General features: G+C 39.1%; 1 protein-coding gene across 1 annotated transcript in view; it reads left to right on the top strand.

Moving 5' to 3' along the window:
* Window positions 1–4,462: 4,462 nt before the first annotated feature.
* The window catches only part of LOC120405927 (suppressor of tumorigenicity 14 protein-like), a 30,608-nt gene continuing 12,995 nt past the window's right edge, over window positions 4,463–22,075 (top strand). The window contains exons 1-13 of the mRNA XM_039539886.1: window positions 4,463–4,546; window positions 4,738–4,906; window positions 5,537–5,661; window positions 6,704–6,771; window positions 7,970–8,166; window positions 8,263–8,301; window positions 10,510–10,729; window positions 12,388–12,530; window positions 15,045–15,142; window positions 17,448–17,560; window positions 18,512–18,645; window positions 20,569–20,673; window positions 21,039–21,146. Of these exons, the coding sequence (XP_039395820.1) occupies window positions 4,463–4,546; window positions 4,738–4,906; window positions 5,537–5,661; window positions 6,704–6,771; window positions 7,970–8,166; window positions 8,263–8,301; window positions 10,510–10,729; window positions 12,388–12,530; window positions 15,045–15,142; window positions 17,448–17,560; window positions 18,512–18,645; window positions 20,569–20,673; window positions 21,039–21,146 (1,603 nt within the window). The remainder of the gene's footprint in view (window positions 4,547–4,737; window positions 4,907–5,536; window positions 5,662–6,703; window positions 6,772–7,969; window positions 8,167–8,262; window positions 8,302–10,509; window positions 10,730–12,387; window positions 12,531–15,044; window positions 15,143–17,447; window positions 17,561–18,511; window positions 18,646–20,568; window positions 20,674–21,038; window positions 21,147–22,075) is intronic.

Raw genomic sequence — 22,075 nt, 5'->3', positions numbered from 1 at the left:
TACTTAGAGGATGATACTACCACCATAAGAAATAAAGATTACTACTGTGAATATTACCAGTTAAGACAGTCTGAAGGTTTAGATCTCAAAATATGCCTGTACCAATTTATATATGGATTGGTTACATTTGATACTAATCTATAGGCCAATATTTTCATCAGTGATGAATTGTTATGTATTTGTGCAGTGCTTAGCACTAATGAGCCTTGGCCTCTAGACACTATTGTAGTGTTTAATAATAATAAATTGTATATTATTTATTAATAATAATTGTCTTTGGCAAAACAAATTTTATATATTCTGATATGGGGCATAGTTACTAGACCTGGTTGCAGAATGAAAAATAAATGTTGTGGCAAATTTGAAACTATGTTGATTCTGTTTCCCATAATGGTCCAAATTTCTCACAGAATATTTTTAAATGACTGAAGGGTGGTGGCGGGGAAGGAAAGGGTTGATAAGTGGGGAAACTTTCTAAAATCAATTTTGTTAACTTTGGGTTGGGGAGAGGAAAATTTCACTAAGCTGATGGATTAAAACAGGCAATATAAAAATAGAAGGAAAAATACACAAACTTGAAAAAATGGGGGGAGGGAGAAATATTTTTGGGACAGCTGCCAGAAAAAAACATTTCACTTACAGTTTGTTGAAAAACTGTAAAATAATTATTTTTTTTAAGTTAAAAACATTTGAGTCCATTTTTGAAAAGGCAGAATTTTGAGCAATTTCATTGAGGGTAAACTGCAACTAGCTCCAGCATTCAACTTGAAATCTAAGGTTCTAGTCCTGCAAAGACACAAATACTAGGGCTGTCAAGTGATTAAAAAAATGAATTGTGCAATTAAAAAAAATAATTGTGATTAATCACACTGTTAATAATAGAACACCATTTATTTACATATTTTTGGATGTTTTCTACATTTTCAAATATATTGATTTCAATTAGAACATGGAATACAAAGTGTACAGTGCTCACTTTATATTTATTTTTGATTACAAGTATTTGCACTGTAAAGATACACAAAACAAAAAAAAACATAGTATTTTTCAGTTCCCCTAATACAAGTACTGTAGTGCAATTTCTTATCATGAAAGTTGAAGTTACAAATATAGAATTATTTACAAAAAATAACTGCATTCAAAAATAAAATGCACAATCTTAGAGCCTTCCAGTGTTCACTCAGTCCTACTTCTTGTTCGGTCAATCGCTCAGACAAACAAGTTGGTTTACATTTGCAGGAGATAATGCTGCCTGCTTCTTGTTTACAATGTCACCTGAAAGTGAGACCAGGCGTTCTCTCATGGCACTTTTGTAGCCAGTGTCACAAGATATTTACATGCCAGACGCACTATAGATTCATATGTCCCTTCATGCTTTAACCACCATTCTACGGGACATGCGTCCATGCCGATGATGGGTTCTGCTCGATAACGATCCAAAGCAGTGAGGACTGATGCATGTTCATTTTCATTATCTGAGTCAGATGCCAGCAGCAGAAGGTTGATTTTCCTTTTTCGTGGTTCAGTTTCTGTAGTTTCCGCATTGGAGTGTTGCTCTTTTAAGATTTCTGAAAGCATGCTCCACACCTTATCCCTCTCAGATTTTGGAAGGTACTTCAGATTCTTAAGCCCTTGGTCGAGTGCTGTAGCTATCTTTAGAAATCTCACATTGGTACCTTCTTCATGTTTTGTGAAATCTGCAGTGGAAGTGTTCTTAAAATGAACAACATGTGCTGGGTCATCATCTAAGACTGCTATAAAATGAAATATATGGCAGAATGCAGGTAAAACAGAGCAGGAGACATACTATTTTCCCCCAAGGAGTTCAGTTACAAATTTAATAAACTCATTATTTTTTTAACAAGCATCATCAGCATGGAAGCATGTCCTCTGGAATAGTGGCCGCAGCATGAGGGGACATTTGAATGTTTAGCATATCTGGCACATAAATGCCAGCTACAAAAGAGCAATGCAAATGCCTGGTCTCACTTTCAGGTGACATTGTAAATAATAAAGCAGGTAGCATTATCTCCTGTAAATGTAAACAAACTTGTTTGTCTTAGCGAATGGCAGAACCAGAAGTAGGACTGAGTAGACTTGTAGGCTCTGAAGTTTTACATTGTTTTGTTTTTGAGTGCAGTTATGTAACAAAAAAACTACATTTGTAAATTGCACTTTCACGACAAAGATTGCACTACAGTACTTGTATGAGGTGAATTGAAAAATACTATTTCTTTTGTTTATCGTTTTTACATTGCAAATATTTATACACTTTGATTTCAGTTCAAACACAGAATACAATATATATGAAAATGTAGAAAACTATCCAAAATATGTAATAAATTTCAATTGGTATTCTATTGTTTAACAGTGCGATTAAAACTGTGATTAATTGTGATTAATTTTTTTAATCACAATTACTTTTTTTTTGAGTTAATCATGTGAGTTAACTGTGATTAATCAACAACCCTAATAAATACATATTTAAATGTGTGCACTGCTGTTAAAGTCTATGCTGCTTTTCAAAAGAGGAGCCTTAATTCAATACATTTTCCTATCATTCTTAAATATACTCTAAAGAAGCAAGCAATTCATAAACAACATTTTAAAATGTGCAGTGGAATAGCAATACCTCCTCTGAGGCATCTAACAGTGGTGGTTATATCTAAATTAGAAGCAGCTTTGAGGCTTGTTTTCTCACTAAATGGTATGCTAGCTCTAAGACACTGTATTGCCTGCATATTATTGCTCGTCTTCTCCAAACCCTATATTTAAACCCATTTATTTGATGAAGCCCCCGCTACAATAGTATGTCCACATACCTTTGTGATTTAACTCTTACCTGGTGCATTAACTCCAGCAGATATAATATAATTTCTGCAGGGTAAAACTTGTCTTACTTCTCTGAAACATGTGCACTAAAGGGGAGATTATGAGAGGGCCAAATGGGATTCAGGCACTTGGTTGCCCTTTGCATGTTTGAATCTGAATCTTAAATCGCCATTCAACTAATAAATTACGGTGTAGGGGATTATAATTTACTCCTCTCTAATCTATAGGACCCAAATCTTCATAGTTTACAAATACCTAAAATGGGATAAGTTTAAGTGGCTGGAACAAAGGATTAGAATTCAAACGACTCCATTTTCTATTCCAGCTCCCTATGTGACCTTAAAAAAGTCACCACACTACCCAGCCTCAGTTTCCCTAAATTGAGTATAATGTTTAATAGTTTGCACGTACACTAGTTTTTATACAAATATCTTAGTAGGGTGGTTAAGTATTGTTTTGCATTCAACCAGCTACATGCCTGATCCTGTAGATCATACTTATGCAAAGGTCATTAAAATCCATGTAAATTTTGGCTAAGTAATGACTGCAGCAAATTGTGTACTATAAACTAGAAACGAGGCTTCTCATGAATTTTTCTTCAGGTGTATTGTTTAGGTTTTTTCAGGGCTGACACTATTTAAAAAAAAAAAGGAAATCTAAGAGGCTTTCTTCACTAATGCATTTCTTTTATCTTAAAGTTTTTTCTAACTTAAATCAGACAAATACCAGTCAGTCAGCGAGCCATGTACGAAAAGAGAGGAGGACTTGAAAGAGAAACATTGGTGTGTGGTTCTTTTTTGCATTCCTGAGTCATGAGGGACTAGATTGCTTTCAAGCAAATTTCTTCTGCATTCTATATCACTATATTACTTTTTCCCTGAATTGACTTTAGTACTAGGACCTTTAATATTTTAAGCCCCCTACGCTCAGGGGTGCTGGAACAGTTTGTATAGTGAGGGTGCCATGAGCCATTGAAACAAACTGTAACCCAACTATATGTGATGGAAACCACTTCAAGCAAGGGGGTGCTGTCGCAGCCCCAGCACCTCCTTGTTCCAGCATCTATGCCTACGTTTTCTTTATTGACGTGCAGAATTTCACTTCAGTTGTAATAAAGCAATTTACTCCAAGAAGGTAAACTTGAACACTAAGAAAAGTATTGTTAGTATTTCTGTTCTGTGACATAGACACTACATTACCATTTTTTTAGAATTGTAAAAGTCTGTTTCCTCAGAAATGATGCACCTCAGATTCCTGTGAATATCTGCAGGCTTTCTATCAGTTCTTCAATAGAAGCTGCTGCATTTAGATCAGCTTGGATTTAATTTTGTTATTGTACACACTGTTTGGAAAAGTAACTGAAAGTTTCTCTAGCTCATGTATTTCTAAGGGAGACGAATAACTGATCTTTCCTTCCTTTGGAGGGATCTATTGAGCCTGTGTGGAAAACAAAGAGTTACAGCAGTGATGACTCTTTTCCTTCCCACCTACCTTGAATGCAGACTGGCTCTCTCTTTAAGCAGTATGCCGAAGGTGAAATGAGAGAGGCAATAGGAAAAAGTGCACCTTATTCAAGTTCCTTTCAGGATTTTGGTGTTTAGAATGGTCAGAAGCAAGTCTTTGAAGCATAATGATGCAGACTTTCCCCTCCAAACGGATCCCTGTGGTATACAGCATACCAGCTCCCAATGATCCTGAACATGGATCTGGACAGGTAAGAGATTCCGACTAAGCTTTATTGTACAAAGCACAGTAAACGTGTTTTGTTCTTGGGGATGTAGTTGACTGTGTTCACATTTGGAAAATAGCTCATAAATGAAGCAATAGTTATAAATTGGGCAAGGAAAACAGCACCTGACTTGTTGTCTGAGTTATTGATATTTTCCACTTGTTTTTCTTTAACAGAGTCCGAATCTTCACCATCTCCAGTCTCCTCAAGAAGAAATCTCATATGTGCAGCAATCTTTCTTCAAACAGACGAATTTGCATTTCTGGAGAAGATGGCTTCTAGGAATGTTACCTCTGATTTCCTTAGCAGTCACTGTACTCGTGTTGGTTCTGTACTATTCATTATGTAAGTGCCATTCCTCAATAACACCATTGATTTTTCAATACCCATTTAGGCGCTGAATCCATTCCGTATTTGGACAGGTACAACTTAAAAAGTAGGCTGATGAGTTAATGTTAATTCAAAGGCAGTAACTATGTGTGGATAAACAGTAGCTAGAGAATCATGAAGGTGTGGACTGTGCTTGGACACTTGGTAGATTCCATAATCAGTAGGGCTGCAGTTAAGGGAGTTAGCACCCGCATGCCATTGCAATTCAGTTATCTTTTCAATGGGATTTGGATCGTATAGAAACTTGCCCTTTTAAAACCCCAGACTAAAATCATAAAAAATCTCGCTCCTTGTGAGCCAGTAATGTAGGAAACTTAGATTTTTAGCAAATTGAATGTACAGGTAGAAATCCAACACTCCCAACACTTGTGCTCTACTCCCCTACAAATACAGTATTATTCTCTATTGAGTATTATCCTCAGCCATTGAATAGCAGCAGTTTGATTCATCAACATGCCCTATTTTCACATAATTCTGTTGAGTAGCATCAAGTCTCAATCAGTTCTTTCACAAGCATCTGGTTCTTGAATGTTTGGAGCAAGGCTAGGCTATTAATCTTGCTAATGCACGATCCTGTTTCTGTAGCTCCAGCATTCTCCTTTATCTATATTGGTGGAAGTATAGAAATACCTAACTTGACCTATACCAGTGACCTCACTGATCCAAAGTCACAGAAATTTATAATGGAAGCAGAAGCAATCCAGAGCTATGTAAGTACTCACAGGTGACACAGCCTATAACTTGAAAACGTTTTATCACTTGTTTAGTTGAAATCCTTTCTTCAAAATTCAAAGGTATAGTAGAAAGCTGAGGTTTGAGTCATGGGTATTTGTTATTTTCTTTCAAAGTAATAAAATCTAGGATTAGTCTGGGAGAGTGTCAAGTTACAAAGCTTAAGACAAGTGCCCTCTTTAAGACAGGGCAAGTGGATGGGAGGCAATTAAACCTGTTACGCCATAGTGTATTAGGAATGTACCTAGCCAAATGCAACCTTGTTATCTTGCACTAAATAGCAATATTGGGGGGGGGGGAGGAGCAGGTTTTTTTTGTTTTTGTTTAAGGGTAGTTCAAAGCTGAAAACGTTCAGCTTTTGTAAAAGAACTATAAGTGAATTTATTTTTTGTTCAGCCTAGATACCCTGTATTCATTTGTTGCTGCTTGGGTGTGGGTTTTTTAATTACAATTTTAAATTATTGCACAAACTCTTTTTTGGTTCCCTTCCCCTCACCAGCTCAACAATGCTTGCTTTCTTGCGCTTCTCATACAAGTTTGTATTTGTGAGATCAATACTGTTTCCTGGGTCCATGCTAACAGAGGTCTTTAAGCACAAAGCCGCTCTCTGTTAGCCTTTATTTCCCAACAGAGTTAATCTTGTGTCTCAAAACTGCTTTGTGCATGGCCGACATGAGTTGTCCGTGACTGGATTGTAAACCAGAAATGTCACGGAGTTTAAATAATTAAAACACATCATCTAGTTTTGAATTTTTTTATATTTCCTTACACCCACTTTTTTTTCTTGGCTAAAGAAGAGTTCATTTCAACTTTGTTCAAACTGAAATGGAAGTTGAAATGTGTACATTGCTTACCATTCCTACCTGACTAGAAACTCTTTATACTCTGTGGTCACTTTAAAATGCAATTTACTGGTGAAGTGTTTATGGCATGATACTTCAAAAAGTTTGATTAGCTGACAATCAAATTTAACAATTTCTTTTGCTCTTATATTTAGCTTTCTAATTATTTAACTGTCAGTTTGCAGAACTATATGAGTCTTCTACATTAGGGAAATATTACTTGAAATCTGTTGTTGCTGCATTTAGGTAAGTCCTTTTCTAGATGTACTAAATGAAGTGTGTTTTGTGTTTTGTGTTTTGTGTTTTGTGTTTTGTGTTTTGTGTTTTGTGTTTTGTTTTTAATGGCTTTCCTTGGCGGGATATGTATAATTTTATAATACAGGAATTACAGGCAAGTACAGTAGCATACTTAAAACCAAGGGGTAAATGCTATGAGATAAATACTTAAGGTTTTTGCTTTCAATACTTTGTTACTGAGGAAAACTATTAGACAAACTCCAAGTTGGTTGGTTGCTTTCAAGTCTGTCCACCTACTTCAGATCTTGCAAAGCAGTTTACAACAGGCATTTTTCTTTCTCTTCCACTCTCTTTTTTTGAATAAACTGTTTATGTAAGATGCCTACCAATGCAACACCTTTTCTGACATCCTAAAACAAAATATACAGGTGTACATTCTGTTGGGGCACTCTACAGACGCACATACCAGGAAAGCCAGCACATGGAGTAGAATGGTCCTACAGTCATTTCCATCTGTAATTTTTTGAAAGACTGAGATACTGGCCATTTGGGGATGGAGTCTAGGGATCAAGAGACATGATAGTCTGCCTTTTTATGCACATAAATCAGTTGATCCAGCCATGGCTTCTTCATGTACATATCCATGCTGACTATTTTTTCCTCTTCACATGAATAATTTGAACAAGGGACTGTGTGGTTCTCTGGCAGGGCAGAATATGGGTATACTTTTGTGGTGACATTTTTCAAAAGGAAAATGCAACTTGACTTCATAGTATTACAGGAGTATTACCATTGACTTCAATGGGAGCAGACAAGACAACTGAAAGTTTTTCAAAAAGCCACCACGTAGGTGGCCCTTAGGAAACATTGCTCTGGAGCGTTAATACATGATGGTAAATAAAATAAAAAAGTGATTAGGATTCTATAGAAAAGTTTAAAAGGATTTTTCCTCAGGAGAATTGTTTTCAGCATTCATGCTTAACTGTTTTAGTGATGGATCTGCCTGTATCCAACTTCTGTCCATCTAGTCTATGGGAAAAGAGTAACTTTGCAAGAAGAGGGCTTTGTACATCTATATACAACAGTAGCAAAACAGTTGTGCAGAAAGTTAATATTGACGTATGCTAGCTGAAACTACAGAACTAATCAAAATCAAACTGAAAATGACAACTGAAATTCATTTATAATATAGTGTTTCCCCCAACAGTGAAGGAGAAGATGGTCTCCGAGCTTACTACTGGAATAAATTCTGGGCACCGCAAGAGATAGTGCACTCTTTCAAAAAACTAACCTCATTAAAACATAAGGAAATAATCCGTAAACATACATTTCAGACTATTAATTCTTCTGCTGAATCCTTTCCCGTGGAAGAGGATTTTGATCTCTTAACAATGGAGCTTTTTGGTAACAACCTATATGTCATTTAAAAAAAAAAAGTCTTAACTCCTTCAGGTTGTGTTTTGCTCACATAGCTGACAGATTTTTTTTTTTTAATTTAAGTTTCAGATTCTTCCGACTATGATGTGACACTGAAGTCAGGTAATTACTATTCTTAAATACACAACTTTACTACTTGCAAGACTAGGTTTTCTTTAACAATCGAATGGTGGCAGCACCACAATAATAATAATTATTAATTATATTTATTCTGGTAATGTCTAAGGGCCAAGTGAGAATCGGGTCCCATTACGGTAAGCTCTGTACTAAGAGAGAAGTAGACAGTCCCTGCCCTGAAGAGTTTATACATTAAATACAGTACATTCCTGATTGTCCAAATAGCATGGGAGATGTGGATTTTATTTGGACAGATGAGAGTTCAGATAATCGAGAGTGCAGGAGCCATTCAGCAGCGGGGTGGCCTCCCCCACAGTGAGGGGTTCTTCCTCTTCCTCTTCCTCATTGCAGTCCTGGCCGGGGTCTCTGCTCTGTCTGCTTTATTCACTCTTGTGACAGCAGGGCTGCAGAGGGCTTCCCGCACTGCGGCAGGAGCTGTTCAGCGGCAGGGTGGTCTCCCCAACAACTAGGTAGATTTTTCTCACAGCCCTAGCCAGGGGAGGGGAAACAGGCAGGATGTCTCTGCCCTATTATTTGAATCTTTGTGTTATCCAAATTCCTTGCGCCCCAGCATGAGATGCAGGCTGCAGAGGACAAGTATCTCATGCTGTGGGCCATGGAAGGGATTCGGGTAATGCAGAGGTACAGATAATAGGGTTTTGGATAAACAGGAGTACACTGTAATAGACTGAGTGAGAGAGAATTCTTTATAATTGCTGGTCAAAACTTTCTTGCATGTTCGGCTTTTATAGCCATATTTAGCAACCTAAATACAAAGGTGTGGATGTCAAAGGGAACCAGCAGCTCCCAATGACTTGTACTGGGAGTTGGAGCTGCTCAGTACCTAAAAATCAAACCACTTCTATAGTTGCCTAACTATATAGTGAAGAACTCAACTCTAGACGGCCAGTTTAGAAAATTTTGGCCGTTATAGTTAGTGATCCTTTTGTATGTTGTTTTCTATACCAATGGTATCCCCAAGTGTTTTATAGTGTCCGGAATAGTAGAGGGAGAGAAATGAAGAGGCATAGGCAAGGGAGGAGGTATGTTTTTTCAGCTGAGATTTCAAATGATATGGCAAGAGTTGAAGAGATGGCTTGTCGGGCTAATGGAATGTGAGATGAATGGGGAGCCGGTGGAGTTCTGGGAAGAATGTGAAATGAATGGGGAGCCAGTATGTGTGAGGAGGCAGGTTGCAGCAGCCTCTGTATATGTTGAGTTGATGGCAGGGATACAGGGGACACAGACTTGCAATAATCAAACACTGCAGATGTCGGAGTGGCTAGAGTTTCCTCCTTGGTGGAGTCAAGGTACAGCCATAAACGAACAATGCACCAGCAGTAGTCTGAAGGTTTGCAAAGAAAGAGAAGAGTGCAGGCAGAGTCAAATAAAAGGTGTGAGACAAGAGGGAGCAATGGGACACAGATCTGTAACTGAAGGGCCTCTTGTCTGAGAAGCACTTCTGTTTCTGGAGACTCGTACCTGAAAGATATTTAGATGATGGCTGAGCATCTCTTCTGAACCAATTTACCCCATGCTGAAACATAAATCCCAGTTGACTGAAGAAAATGACTAAAACAATTCACTTGAGGCTAAAACTAAGGCACATGTGCTTTCAGCCTTATAGTGAGATCGGTTATGCTGTGTTAGGTTTTGTGTGGTGAGTTTTGGGGGGGGTCACATACAAAGTTATTGAGTTCTGAAAAAAGCCCTAGTTTTGAGGGTTTCATCTTTTGTGTGCACTTTGGTTGCCATTATAATTGTTTAGTTGGTTATAACTGATTGTGGCCTAATTTGCACTTGGTAATGCTAAAAGCAATGAGTGCTGCTTTGATCTGAATTAACTCTAGCATTGCAATTAGCATTTGTGAAAGATGCTGGATTAACAGAAGTCAAAATCAGACTTTATATTCACAGGCCAGGTACACAGAGCTCCCCTTACCATACCATGGTGCTTCAGCTTTGTCCCAAAGTGGGCCACCTCTAGGTATGAGAATGTATCACAGCATGGCTTCAGTGTATATTCAGTCCTTGTCCTCTCTGCTGAGACTGACAAGAATGCCAGCTGGGGTGGTCTTTTAGAGATGTGGGCAATTGCTCACTAGGATCTGGACAAAGATTTCCCCAATTAATTTCTTATTTATCCTTTTGTCTACATTTTTCAGACACTGATCTAGTTTGTCTTTTGTATAGCAGTATCCTTCGACCTGTATGCAAAGCCAGGTAACAACAGGACTTTAACTTTGATGAATCCCAAGAAATCTTTTTATCAGTGGAGGCTGCGTGTTCCTTCTAACTATATTGTGAAACTTGTAGTCCTTACTCTGCATGGTGTCACTCCAGGGAGTTGTGCATCACACAGATTATCTGCATATGATTTTCTTCTTCCTCTTCAGAACAAGATCATTACAAGGTATGAACATAAAGGAAAGCTACTTTTTTCTCTGGCAAAACACACACCAAATCTTATATGTATCCCCTACCAGAGCGCTCATGAACATATTTTTATTTTTGTTAAAAAGAAGACTTGCATGGCTCAAGAGATTTGGTACAACCTTTCGAAGGCTAGTTCAAGATCTGGTTTAGCAGTGACCAGAACTCAGTACCATGTGATGTCTCTTTGGTAACCTACCTGAAATAAGTAGGTAGTCTTATTCCTATCAAAGAGATATCTGGACTCATAAGTATCTGCCAATATTTAGCACTCATATTCACCTTTGTCTATGCACTCAGCCAGGAGGTCAGGGATTGAAAAGGGCACACACTGGTTGACTCATTGCCTACGAGTAGTCCCTCATTCCCTCCAAATCAGCACTGAGACACACAGGGAGAGCACTGTGGAGAACTCGGTGTTGCTACTGCCCATACTGTAAGCGTTCTATGGGTAGAGATCAATGTCAAGGGCTGTGAACTCATCGTGTTTTACAAACAGTAATTCAACTATTTGGAAAGCAAAGAAGAAATGTGTTGGCTTGGATTCAATTCATGTTTATATTAAGAGGCTCGTGATATTATCAGTGAAAGCTTCATGTCAGAGATGACATTTTTATTTCAATTACATATATTTATCTCGTACAAAGTACATTGAACTCACCTGTGCACTCATGTTTGCCAACAGGAGTCTCAAAAATAGGAGCTGATGCACTGGGAGATTTAAGTATATACACAGGAAAGATAGTGGGATTGGAGAGAGTCTATCTGCAATGTACAATTCAAGTGCGGGAAATACTTTTTTGTGTGTGTGCGCTTGTTTTGCTGTTTCTATTGGTTACTAATCATCTGTCACACTTGTTCACTGACTGAATGTGTATTTCCGTGTTACCCCCCCCCCCCAAATTCTTTAGCGTGGTCAAACACAACTAGTGGATAACTCTGTCCAATGCTGTGGACAGGTCTAGTGGAATCTATGGACCCATGTCCACTCTCCATTGTTGAGAATAGATAATCATTTACCATTGGTGCTGTATCCAGAGTTCCCTTTGACTTTGATGCCTTGCAATCTTCCAAGACTTCAACTTGTGTGTGATCCAGGTTTTTACCTTATTGCCCGTTGGGTGGCTTCTTTCACCTTGCTGAAAAACCTCTGGTCATTCTGAGACATGAAACCAGGCTAAATGGTACTTTTCAGATGCCAAGATTTTTGGGGCAGGGACTTTCACTTACTCTGTTTGTACAGCACCAAACACAATGGAGTCCCAGCCGAGCTGGCTTCTAGGTACTATTACTATGTACAGGCTTAACTGGTCTGATATGGTATTGCATATCAGATGGCTTTGTAAAACTACAAATCCCTATGTACCTATTAGCAACATCCTTTTGGCAGTGAGCCCTGGTATCTTAAAACTACCCCAGATCCTCTGTTTGAGTAAATGAAATCTGAGACTGGGAAACTACAGGTCAATGTATTGGGCGCTCAAATGGCAAACAGTTCATTAATGGGATAAAAGAAAAGCAAGTGTCCAGGGGAGTTGTGTCAAAGTTCAGCTGAATGTATTGGAAGAATTGGCGTCTAATTTCAGAGAAGGACGGGTAATACAGAATGTTATCTAGTTCAGTTTGGTTATATTTCAGGTGGTGTGGAGTACCAGGGGCCTGGAGTCCTCCTGTCATACGGTTAACTTCATCAAGTAATGTTATGCTGGTCACCTTCTCGCTGGACAGAAGAAAAGAGAGTAACATGCTAAAAGCATACTTCCAAGCAGTTCCTAAAGTTGGTATGTATTCAAATCAATGTATTTGATGTAGGAGAGTTCAGACTTTTAGCCACTACTAATTTAGGACATTACTACTTGGCGGTTATTTTTTCTGGAAAAAAGAAGTTTCCATTCTGATCTCCCTGAAGATGATTTCAGGTAGCTGAGTAGAGGATGGGGATTGAGATCCTTCCATTTGGTAGGATTAATCTTCCTCTCTGGTTACCATTAAACCATCTCTCCTAATGGTTGCATTGGACCCTGGCTCTAACTCACTAAATTTCATGTTTACTCTTCACATATACTACTCCCAAGAGAGCATGTTGGCAATCTCCGTAAAGCACAAGGCTGCTATACAATCTTGGTGCTCCTGCCAGCTCCAGTATGAGGCACACTGGTAGAGAGTGGTTGGGTTAATCTTGCAATTCTGTCTGGTTACAGTGGAATACTTTGAGTTGCCATGACTTGAGTCACCTGCATTCTGCTGCAGACGCTTCTAAAGTGAAACCAATACCAATAATTATTTAGTCACTTGCCATTACTGATTCTTCCCCCCTTCTTCTGATAAATAAGGGATCATAAATATTAATGGACAGAATTAATGGCCAATGTGTTTTGTCCCTATCGAATAAATTATAGGGAATAGCCCCTACAAAGCTAAATTTTCAAAGGTGACAGGTAATTTTGAGTATGTCGTTTTTTGCATGCCCAACTTAATACCCTCAGTGATCTTACTTTAAGTAAATGCTCAGCAGCACCTGCCTTTTGAAAATCAGACCCCTTCAAGATTGCCCAAATTGAGCACCCAAAATTACTATACACTCAAATGTTGCCATGGAAATGAATGCAATTTTAAATAGAACAGATAAATGAAATTATTCTTGATTTCTTAATTCACACACTGCTATATTGCTTCAAGAAAACAGTCAATAAGAATTGGGGGGGTAGGGACTGGATGATTACAAGTATTGTCAGTAGGAAGTGGAGCTTTTCAGTCACCAATTCAAATGCAGCACGAGTCTTAAAGATACACAAACTGGCTTACATGAAATTAATTGAAGATCTCCGTCCACATTTTAATGGTTCAGTGTTAACATCATGAAAATGCCATCTTCATTCTATGGCAAGCTCCTCAGAGAGGTCAACGACCATTCAGAGAGGTCATTTCTGCAGATCAATGTTGAGGTACATTCACAGGTGTCGTTTGTGTATGTGAATGCTTCCTTGCAGGCCACTGCGTTTACAAAGAGTGCAGTGCGGGATTTTCCATTCTTGTATCCTCTTCGTATAGAATGTTTGCTTTTTCCTCCCACAGTGCAGTTGCAAATGAGAGTGTTAGGTCGAACAGCATCTCTTTTTTTATTTGAATAATTGGTCTTTGCTGATGGGTAGGTTGATCTTTCCTTGTTACTCCTTCTATACAGTGTGCGTGTGGGGGGGAGAGATCATATAGCCAACAGATGGAACTAGAAAGGAATAAAACCTGTGAATGTAGTCTGGTATAGTAGTAGCAAAAAATTTCATGTAAGAGTCTTTCCCATTACTATTCAAATATACTTTATGTTTAATTTGTCAAAAAAGCTATATTATCTTCACAAAGTAAATCAATGGGTGGCCTCCCTACTGAAATGAGAAAAGCGTGTCTTGGGGTATAATTACAGAAATTATTCTTGGAAAGAAGGATGAAGCAGTAGCAATATTTGCTTTGCACAAGTATTCAACCATATTGGCACTTAGCGAAGCCAGGGGTCTGAGTCTACTTTTACTTAAACCAGTTTGACACCAGTGTCAGTCATTGAATTCAGTGGCATTATTGCAGACTTACATTTGTGGTACCGAGTGAGGAATTTTGCCTTGTTTTAATAATACATTAGTATAATCTCTCATTTGTGTTGCACCTCTGGTTCTAAGGGCTTCCCAAAGCGTGTAAGTCTGTATACTATTCTGACTTCTGTTCAGCACTTGTGTAACCCTGCTGAAGACAAGAGAGAGCAAAACTTTGAACCACTATACATAGCAGGAGAAGGGAAGGGATGAGGCAGTGTGGTAGGTATGAGAGGGAGGAAATGTTCACTTCATCTGCCACTGAAAGGCTTCTGCTGCTGGGGTAGATGCACATATACACAAGTTGAAGATACAAGACTATTGTATCTAATATGAAACAATAAAATGAATATTCAGCAAGTAATTGGTAATAGGAAGCAAAGTATATTTGGTTACTCTTAGCTAAGTACGGTACATTAGATATTCAGGATAATAGTGGAGGACAGCACTTGGATTCATCTACTGCTCTCATTTGAAAGTTAATTGTTGTAATTATGTCTAGGAATAGGAGATGTGATCGGAAATTCTAGAATGATGACAACGTAGGGTAGTTATTCTCTGGGAACATAGGACGAAGTGAGATGGCAAGTGTCATGGCCCATTCTCCTATCTCTAGTCTGTATCTAGAGAAGGAACAGAGAGTGAATTAAAAATTCCTCTTAAGTGCCATTTATGTAACTGTGTAGATTTATTGGTATTTTTCTCTTCCAGTCTGTGGTGGGCATTACATCTCTTGGAATGGGACAGTGAGCTCCCCTTATTATCCAAGCTACTATCCACCAAATATTGACTGCAGCTGGCTACTCAGAGTAAGTCTGTGCAAATAGTAGTGATTTCATTAAGTTTTCATTTTATGCATGAGAAGAAAAAATGGGAGAACATGCCTTCCACTGTGGATGAAACAAGGGAATCCATGCCAAGAACCCTGCTAGCAATCATTGTGCATAAATATGGCAGCTGATTGCATGTTTTCATCTGTGCTGCAGACTAGTCTTTAGGTACCTCTGCAAGTGGGGCAGGAGATAACAAATTAGCCTGTGCTAGCTACAAAATACTGGACTAGTGGGCCTATTATTCTGTTCTAACTTAGCAGATCCTATTATTACCCTCTTGGCATAAGCAGTTAGTAGCTATTTGGGGGGCCTTGCTGGATCATTTCCACTAGGAAGAGAAATGGATGATACAAGTCATGTATTTGGTGCAATCCTGTTCCTTCACAAAGGATGCACACAGTCCTGTTTGCTTGAACACAGTAGATACAAACAGGAGGAAGCTTTCTTGTTCAGAAATGTAAGTCTGCTTTTCCAAAAGATGTTCGCACAAGAAGCGCTGCCTCTCACCTCCCTCACAGGACTACGTAAACTACTGCTTCTTCCACTACCTGCTGGCTTTCTCGTAGCTTTCTGCCTGTGGTTACAGCAATGTGTGGCTATCTATGTCAATCAATGCCTTTGCCTCTATGTTTGCAATCGGTCCCAGGGAAACTTTGCAGCTCACTTAGCTTCTAATAGGCTTTGCCATGCAGCCCCATTGCCTTGAGCAGTGGCTTACTATTATTTCCAGCTATCATTACATAAAGGCCTGCAACTGGCTGTAGATCAGACTTCTGCTTGCTGGCAGCCATTAACACTTGACAGTATAACATTATAATCTTTGCATAGGGCCCTGCCAAATTCACATCTGTGAAAAACACGTCTGGACCGTGTAATCTGGTCTCCGCTGTGAAATGTGCCAGGGAGGGGAAGGGCTGAGGGTGCCTCAGCTGGGGATCCTACCATGCTCCAGGCTCCAGCTGCTAGTCCTGGCAGGGCTGGGGAGAGATGGGACTTCCTTTTGTGCTGCAGAGGCTGCTCCTGGGGCAGGATCAGACTCATCTCTAGAAACCTCCCCAGCTGTGAGAAGCTCCACACCTCCACCCCACTTCCTGCCCCCATCGCTCTCCAGCTAGGTCACTGTACAGGTTGCTCCCCAGGGGTCATTACAGGGGGCAGCTGCAGAGCTTCTTGCAGCCGGGGGAGGTTCCTGGAGGTGGGTCTGACCTGGCTGGGATTAGCAGCTGGAGCCCAGCACATGGTAGGAGCCCCTGACTGGAGCATCCCTAGCCAACAGTGCCGGACCTGGGGGCCATGCCCCACCTTTTAACATGGACATAGTTTTGAGGGGATGGGGCAATGTTGCCTCCCCAAACTGCAAGCCTCGGGCAGGCACACAGCCCCTGCCAGTGCCTCTCCGAGCCTATGCAAGGCTTGCAGTTTGGGGGGGGTCATGGCTCCTGGCCCCTCCGGTTCCGAAACTGGTGGCTCCCCACTTCTACAAAGGTTCTGGCACCCTTGCCCCACCCTTGCTCCTCCCTGGCTCCAGACCCAGGGCTTCGTTGTTAAAGGGGCCTTGGGCTGGCAGTGTTTCTGGGGGGGAACCACAGAGCATCCCTCCCTGACAACAGGGCTCCCTGGACTGCTGCCCCACCCATAAGGATGGCCCTGCCCCCCAAAAAGTGATGACCTCCCCCACAATACCATGTGACCCTCGTTCTGCATTGCCTGCTGCCCAGCTCTGAAGGCAGCACCTCTGTCAGCAGCAGCACAGAAGTAAGGGTGGGAATACCATGACCCTCCTACAATAGCCTTGTGATACCCCACAACCCTCTCTTGAGTCGGGACTCCCATGGTTATTACAGTGTGAAATTTCAGATGTGAATATCTGAAACTGTGAAATTTACTTTTTTTTTAAAGCCTATGGCTGTGAAATTGACCAAAATGGACCGTTAATTTAGTAGGGCCCTATTTATGCACCAGTACTGTTAACTGTAAGGGTTTAGGAGGAAAATTTCAAAGACACAAATGGCACTTGGGCTTCTAGCAACCTGATAGACCAAAGGAGCTGGGTGCTTAACTGCAATTTGTGCCTTAGGAAATTTCCTTTTTATTACATACCTTTCTTACCTATTGCTGGGAGTAGGTGAAGGTGGTATTTTCTTTTACCACCTGATGGTAAAATCTGATGATGGGAATGTGATTTATTAATGCCTGTCCACTTGATTTTGAGGTAATAGAACAGAATGTATCAACTCATTAGTTTTGTTTTTGTTTATTTTCTTTAACACTTTGATTGTAGGCACCCCTGCCTGGATATAAGTTGTCGCTAAAAATCCTTGTCATACAAATTCAAGAGAAGTCTCCAGGGTCCAATAAATGTGATAAGGACTGGTTAGAAATTGATGGAGTTAGGTGAGTTAAAACACCACTCACTCTTTTATTTGACATTGACATTAATAAGTGATATTCAGAGAGGACACAACTTGCCATTTTATGAAACATTCTGTATTCAATCTTGGATTTCTCCAGCTACTTCCAGTGCAGAAACATACAACTTTGTGTATGGAGACAATGCAGACATTGTGACATCTTTATTCAGGCTTTCAATGGTCGTATTCTTCCTAATTATGGCTAAGCAGCAAACAGGTCAAATAGTTGTCACCAATGGTAATAAAAGCCTCACGCCTATTTAACATCAATAAAAAATACTTAATCTATATATTTCATTACAAAGGTGGGTGGTCCAAGAGATGTTTAATGCAGGATTTTGCTGGAGGTGTGAATTCCTGGCTACCATCTTGAACTAGCTGCTTTTCTAGCTTTGTTTTCTGTTTCCAATGTCTCTTTAATGACTGCTCTTTGCCTTGGTTATTGAAAACAAAATTAGACGTGGCCAGGCACTCGTCCTTCAGAAGGAGAAAATCCAAGGTGGCAACTGCAATGTTGGATTGTGAGGATCCATGTCTAGGAAGTGAAAATGCTGGGTTTGCAAACTGAACTGAAAATCTTTAAACAAGCTTTCTTAGGTTTCCAAAGGGAGAGGATGTGGTTGCAACATTGACCTTCTGGCTATATTTTTAGAACTGTAGGCTTCTAGTCTCAGTGAGAACCAGGACATTCATTACATGCAAAATAGTTTGTAAAAAAATAAGTTACCTACACTGTGTTTTAAACCTCCAAAGATAAGTTTTGTTTAATGTAAAGGTTTATCTGAACCATATCATCTTTAAATGTTAGTTGTTTTGTATATGTAATAATAGGGTAGCTGAGTTGGCAAGATACAGTAAAGTAACACATACACAAACTGTTAAGACTTGGTGAAGGTAGATTGTAGTTGTAATTATTCTGTTCTATACTTGACAGATATTGTAAAACTATTGCTGAAAGCAACAGAAACAAGGAATATGGCTATTCAGTTGCAATTAATTTCCATTCAGATGAACTGGTCACGCACAGAGGGTTTTATATTGAATATAAAGCTTTCAGTCACATGGACCGTAAGTGGATACAAGTGCACTTTAATTTTTAAGGGGTCCATGTTACAGCTTTGGGGGAAGCCTTGCTTTATAGACCTATGTTTTGTAGCCTATAGGACTAACCTGCTTGCGTGTGTGTGTGTGTGTGTGTGCGTGTATATATAATAACTTTTCTTATAAGTTTAAGTATTTGGTTTATTGTAAGAGGTTTATAAATTTATATTAAAGTAAGTTTGACTGTAATGCAAGAGACCTGCAGGCCATAAACCTATATGTTAAGCTAAGGCAAAGTTAGCATATCTATATTGGGCCCTTTTACCCAGAAAGTAAAGTTGACCTTTATCTTGTTTATCCTATACCTAAATAGGTAAGTACCCATGCCTATGTCTAAGACCTTTACCTAGACCAGTAGACAATGGAGAATGGCATAGGGTTTTTTTCAATGTTGTACCCACAGACTTAACAAATACACCACAAGAGACTGATGTGCGTACATACCTGTCCTCAATACGCACATACATAGTAGCCTATGGGGTAAGTGTACCCTAACATTTCTGTGGGCGAGGAATGAAATTTGGGCATAAGAAGAAGGATTTCCAGCACTTGCCTTATAAAAGAGGTGACGAACCTCAGTAGAGTGCTCCATTCTCACTTACTTACTTCCTCCACTCTCTCTATCTACTCTATCTATCTACGATGACTACTACTATTAGTAGGCTATATTTGTTCTTCTTAAACTTTAAGTTTCAAGGGAACTAGGCTAAGCTTGGTTTCCCTAAATTTTATTCTTTGTTTATTAGGTTTTGCTTTTAAGTTTTAGTTAGTCAAGTAAACCCTAAGTTAGATTTGATAGTTCTTAGCATTAGATTCTTTAAGCACTGCATCCCTCTCTCAAGAATTGAGAAACCTGAAGCGCAAGGCTGTTCCTGTGTCTCTTACCATCAGGTTATCAAGGAAGGGTGTGAGTATTTTAACCAAAGCTTTGTTGCATATAATGCTATATTATCAGATGTATCTTTGGAATAGCAGCAATGCAATTGTAACGTTGTAACTCTGATTATTTTACCATTTACTTACTATTATAGATTTTAATAAGTCTTTAAGGCTATATCTGTCTCAGTGTGAGCTTTCTGTCAGACCCCCGAGGGTCTTTTGTAAATTCTGTGGAGCCTGATTCAGGACAAGAACTTTTATCTTCTGATCAAACAGATTGGCGAGCCTAAAACCCATGCTACTTAATATTAATTAATTAATTAGTATTAAAAAGTTTAATTAAATACAATAAATAAATTTAATTCCCATATTATCCAAATTAATATTATTAGTACACCCTAAATCAGGCTACAGTTTCACACTCTAACTCATAGTAATTGTGGCATGAACAGGGAGTTGTCCTTCAACCTGATTGATTGCTGATCCTGCCTGTCTGGTCCAGAGGTGAGGGGAAAAGAGTCTCTGCTGACTTGACCAGGCTGAGAGAGCAAATTTGCAGGTAAACAGTATTAAACCTTGTCCCTAAGAATCTAGAGGCTGGCATGCTCCAGCTATTATGCAAGGTCACTAGTGTTACTAACAAAACTTTCTAGTAATGATAACCTACAGGTTTCAGTCTTAGTGTTGCTGGCCAGCTGGAAATTCTTGGTATATTTAAATCATTAAATATCTGCATAATTAGTACTCACAGCAAATAAATCTGTGTGGCCTCCACATCTTCAATGGCAATGATAAGAAGGTTAATACTGATTTAAATTCTCCAATCCATTAATTTTAAATTCACATAAATCAGAGTACCTGTTAAAATTACCGACCTTTTCTTTTTTTTTTTTTTAAAGGAAGACGGCATTTGCCTTAGTTCAATTTTATAGAACAAAAATTAATGATGTACTGCTACCCTCAGTGCATATTTGGTCCGTTTTCATTATTTCTATCTTTTTTTCCTTCTAGCATGTCCTAGACAATTTAAATGTACAGACAGAACATGCATTCCTTTAAACAACCAATGTGATGGATGGAAAGACTGCTCAGATGGCAGTGATGAATTAGACTGTGGTAAGTTTATTCAATTTCAGGTTGATAAACAGTCCTTCAGCAAGGCACTTGGAGGACTGTAAAACACTTTTTCTAAAAAATGCAATCAGATGGAATAATACTTGAAATAATATCCTTCAATAATACCATATAACCCTGAACCTACCAAAAATAAAATACATATTGCATAAGAACTAGACCTTCCAAGAAACAGTTAATAATGTTTTATATATTTATTCCAGAGCTTCCTGTAAAAGGACTAAAACCACGGAAAGGATAATCTTAGCTTACTTCAGAGTATTGTGTTCTTGAGTGTTTTCAGATCCTTGGATGAATGACGCTGTGACTGGGAAGTGCCATGATATTTATAGATCTCTCTTCTTCAGGCTGTAGTCCAGAGGAGTCTAACTGTGGCGATGGGAAGTGTAAACACCGTTCAAAGACATGCAAAGGGGACGACAGTTGCGGAGAGGATAGTGATGAAAATGATTGCCGTAAGTGTGTTGAAAAGTAGTTTAGGATATCGGTGGGGAATTGGGGGATAAGGATATGTTCATTTCCTTACTGTATAAAGTTTTTGTGAGTTATCTGATAAATAGATAGAATAGCCTGCATTGTGTATATGTGTGGTGTGAGAATAATTAGAACTTTCATACACATACATCATGTTATGCTTTTCAAAATATTAGCATGTGTTGATCATACTTCATGCTCTCAGTTATGTTACATAACAACTGAACCTTAGATTGACTGGGTGAACGGGATGGGTTTTGGATACCAATGAGGGTAAAAAGAACTTGCTGAAGGAACAGGAAAGAGTGATCATATTTATACATGTAGGAATAAAGACTGTTGGAGAATCAAATGTGTCAGCAATGGAAAAGAGTGATTTACCATCATATGCATGGCTCTGTTCGTGCCAGAATGTTCCTTGCAAAAGTGCAGGAGAGTTTGAGTTTCTGAAGATGATACTGAAACTAAGTCAATGTCTTTGCTGCAAAAAAAAAAAATGTTTCTTCTTTGAGTGTTGTCCCCTGTCCCAAGCTACTGGGGTAAAAATAGTACACCTCTACCCCGATATAACACGAATTCGGCTATAACACAGTAAAGCAGTGCTCCGGGGGTGGCAGGGGGGGAAGAGTTGGGGAGGGGGCAGGACTGCACACTCCGGTGGATCAAAGCAAGTTTGATATAATGCGGTTTCACCTATAACACAGTAAGATTTTTTGGCTCTCGAGGTAGAGGTGTATTTGCATAATCTGGGAGGTTGTCCTTTATAGAATGTAGCCATCACAAGGACTAGGGAAAATGAACTACCAGCAGGTCAGGTAATAACTCAGGGAATCAACAGTTCACTTGATAGTCAGAACTTTCTTCTCAATAACAGAATATGTTCTCATCCTGGAGAACAACTTTCTGCTTA

This window comes from Mauremys reevesii, linkage group 1 (genome assembly GCF_016161935.1).
Source record: "Mauremys reevesii isolate NIE-2019 linkage group 1, ASM1616193v1, whole genome shotgun sequence".
Taxonomy (NCBI): Eukaryota; Metazoa; Chordata; order Testudines; family Geoemydidae; genus Mauremys; species Mauremys reevesii.
This window is presented reverse-complemented; position numbering and strand designations above follow the sequence as displayed.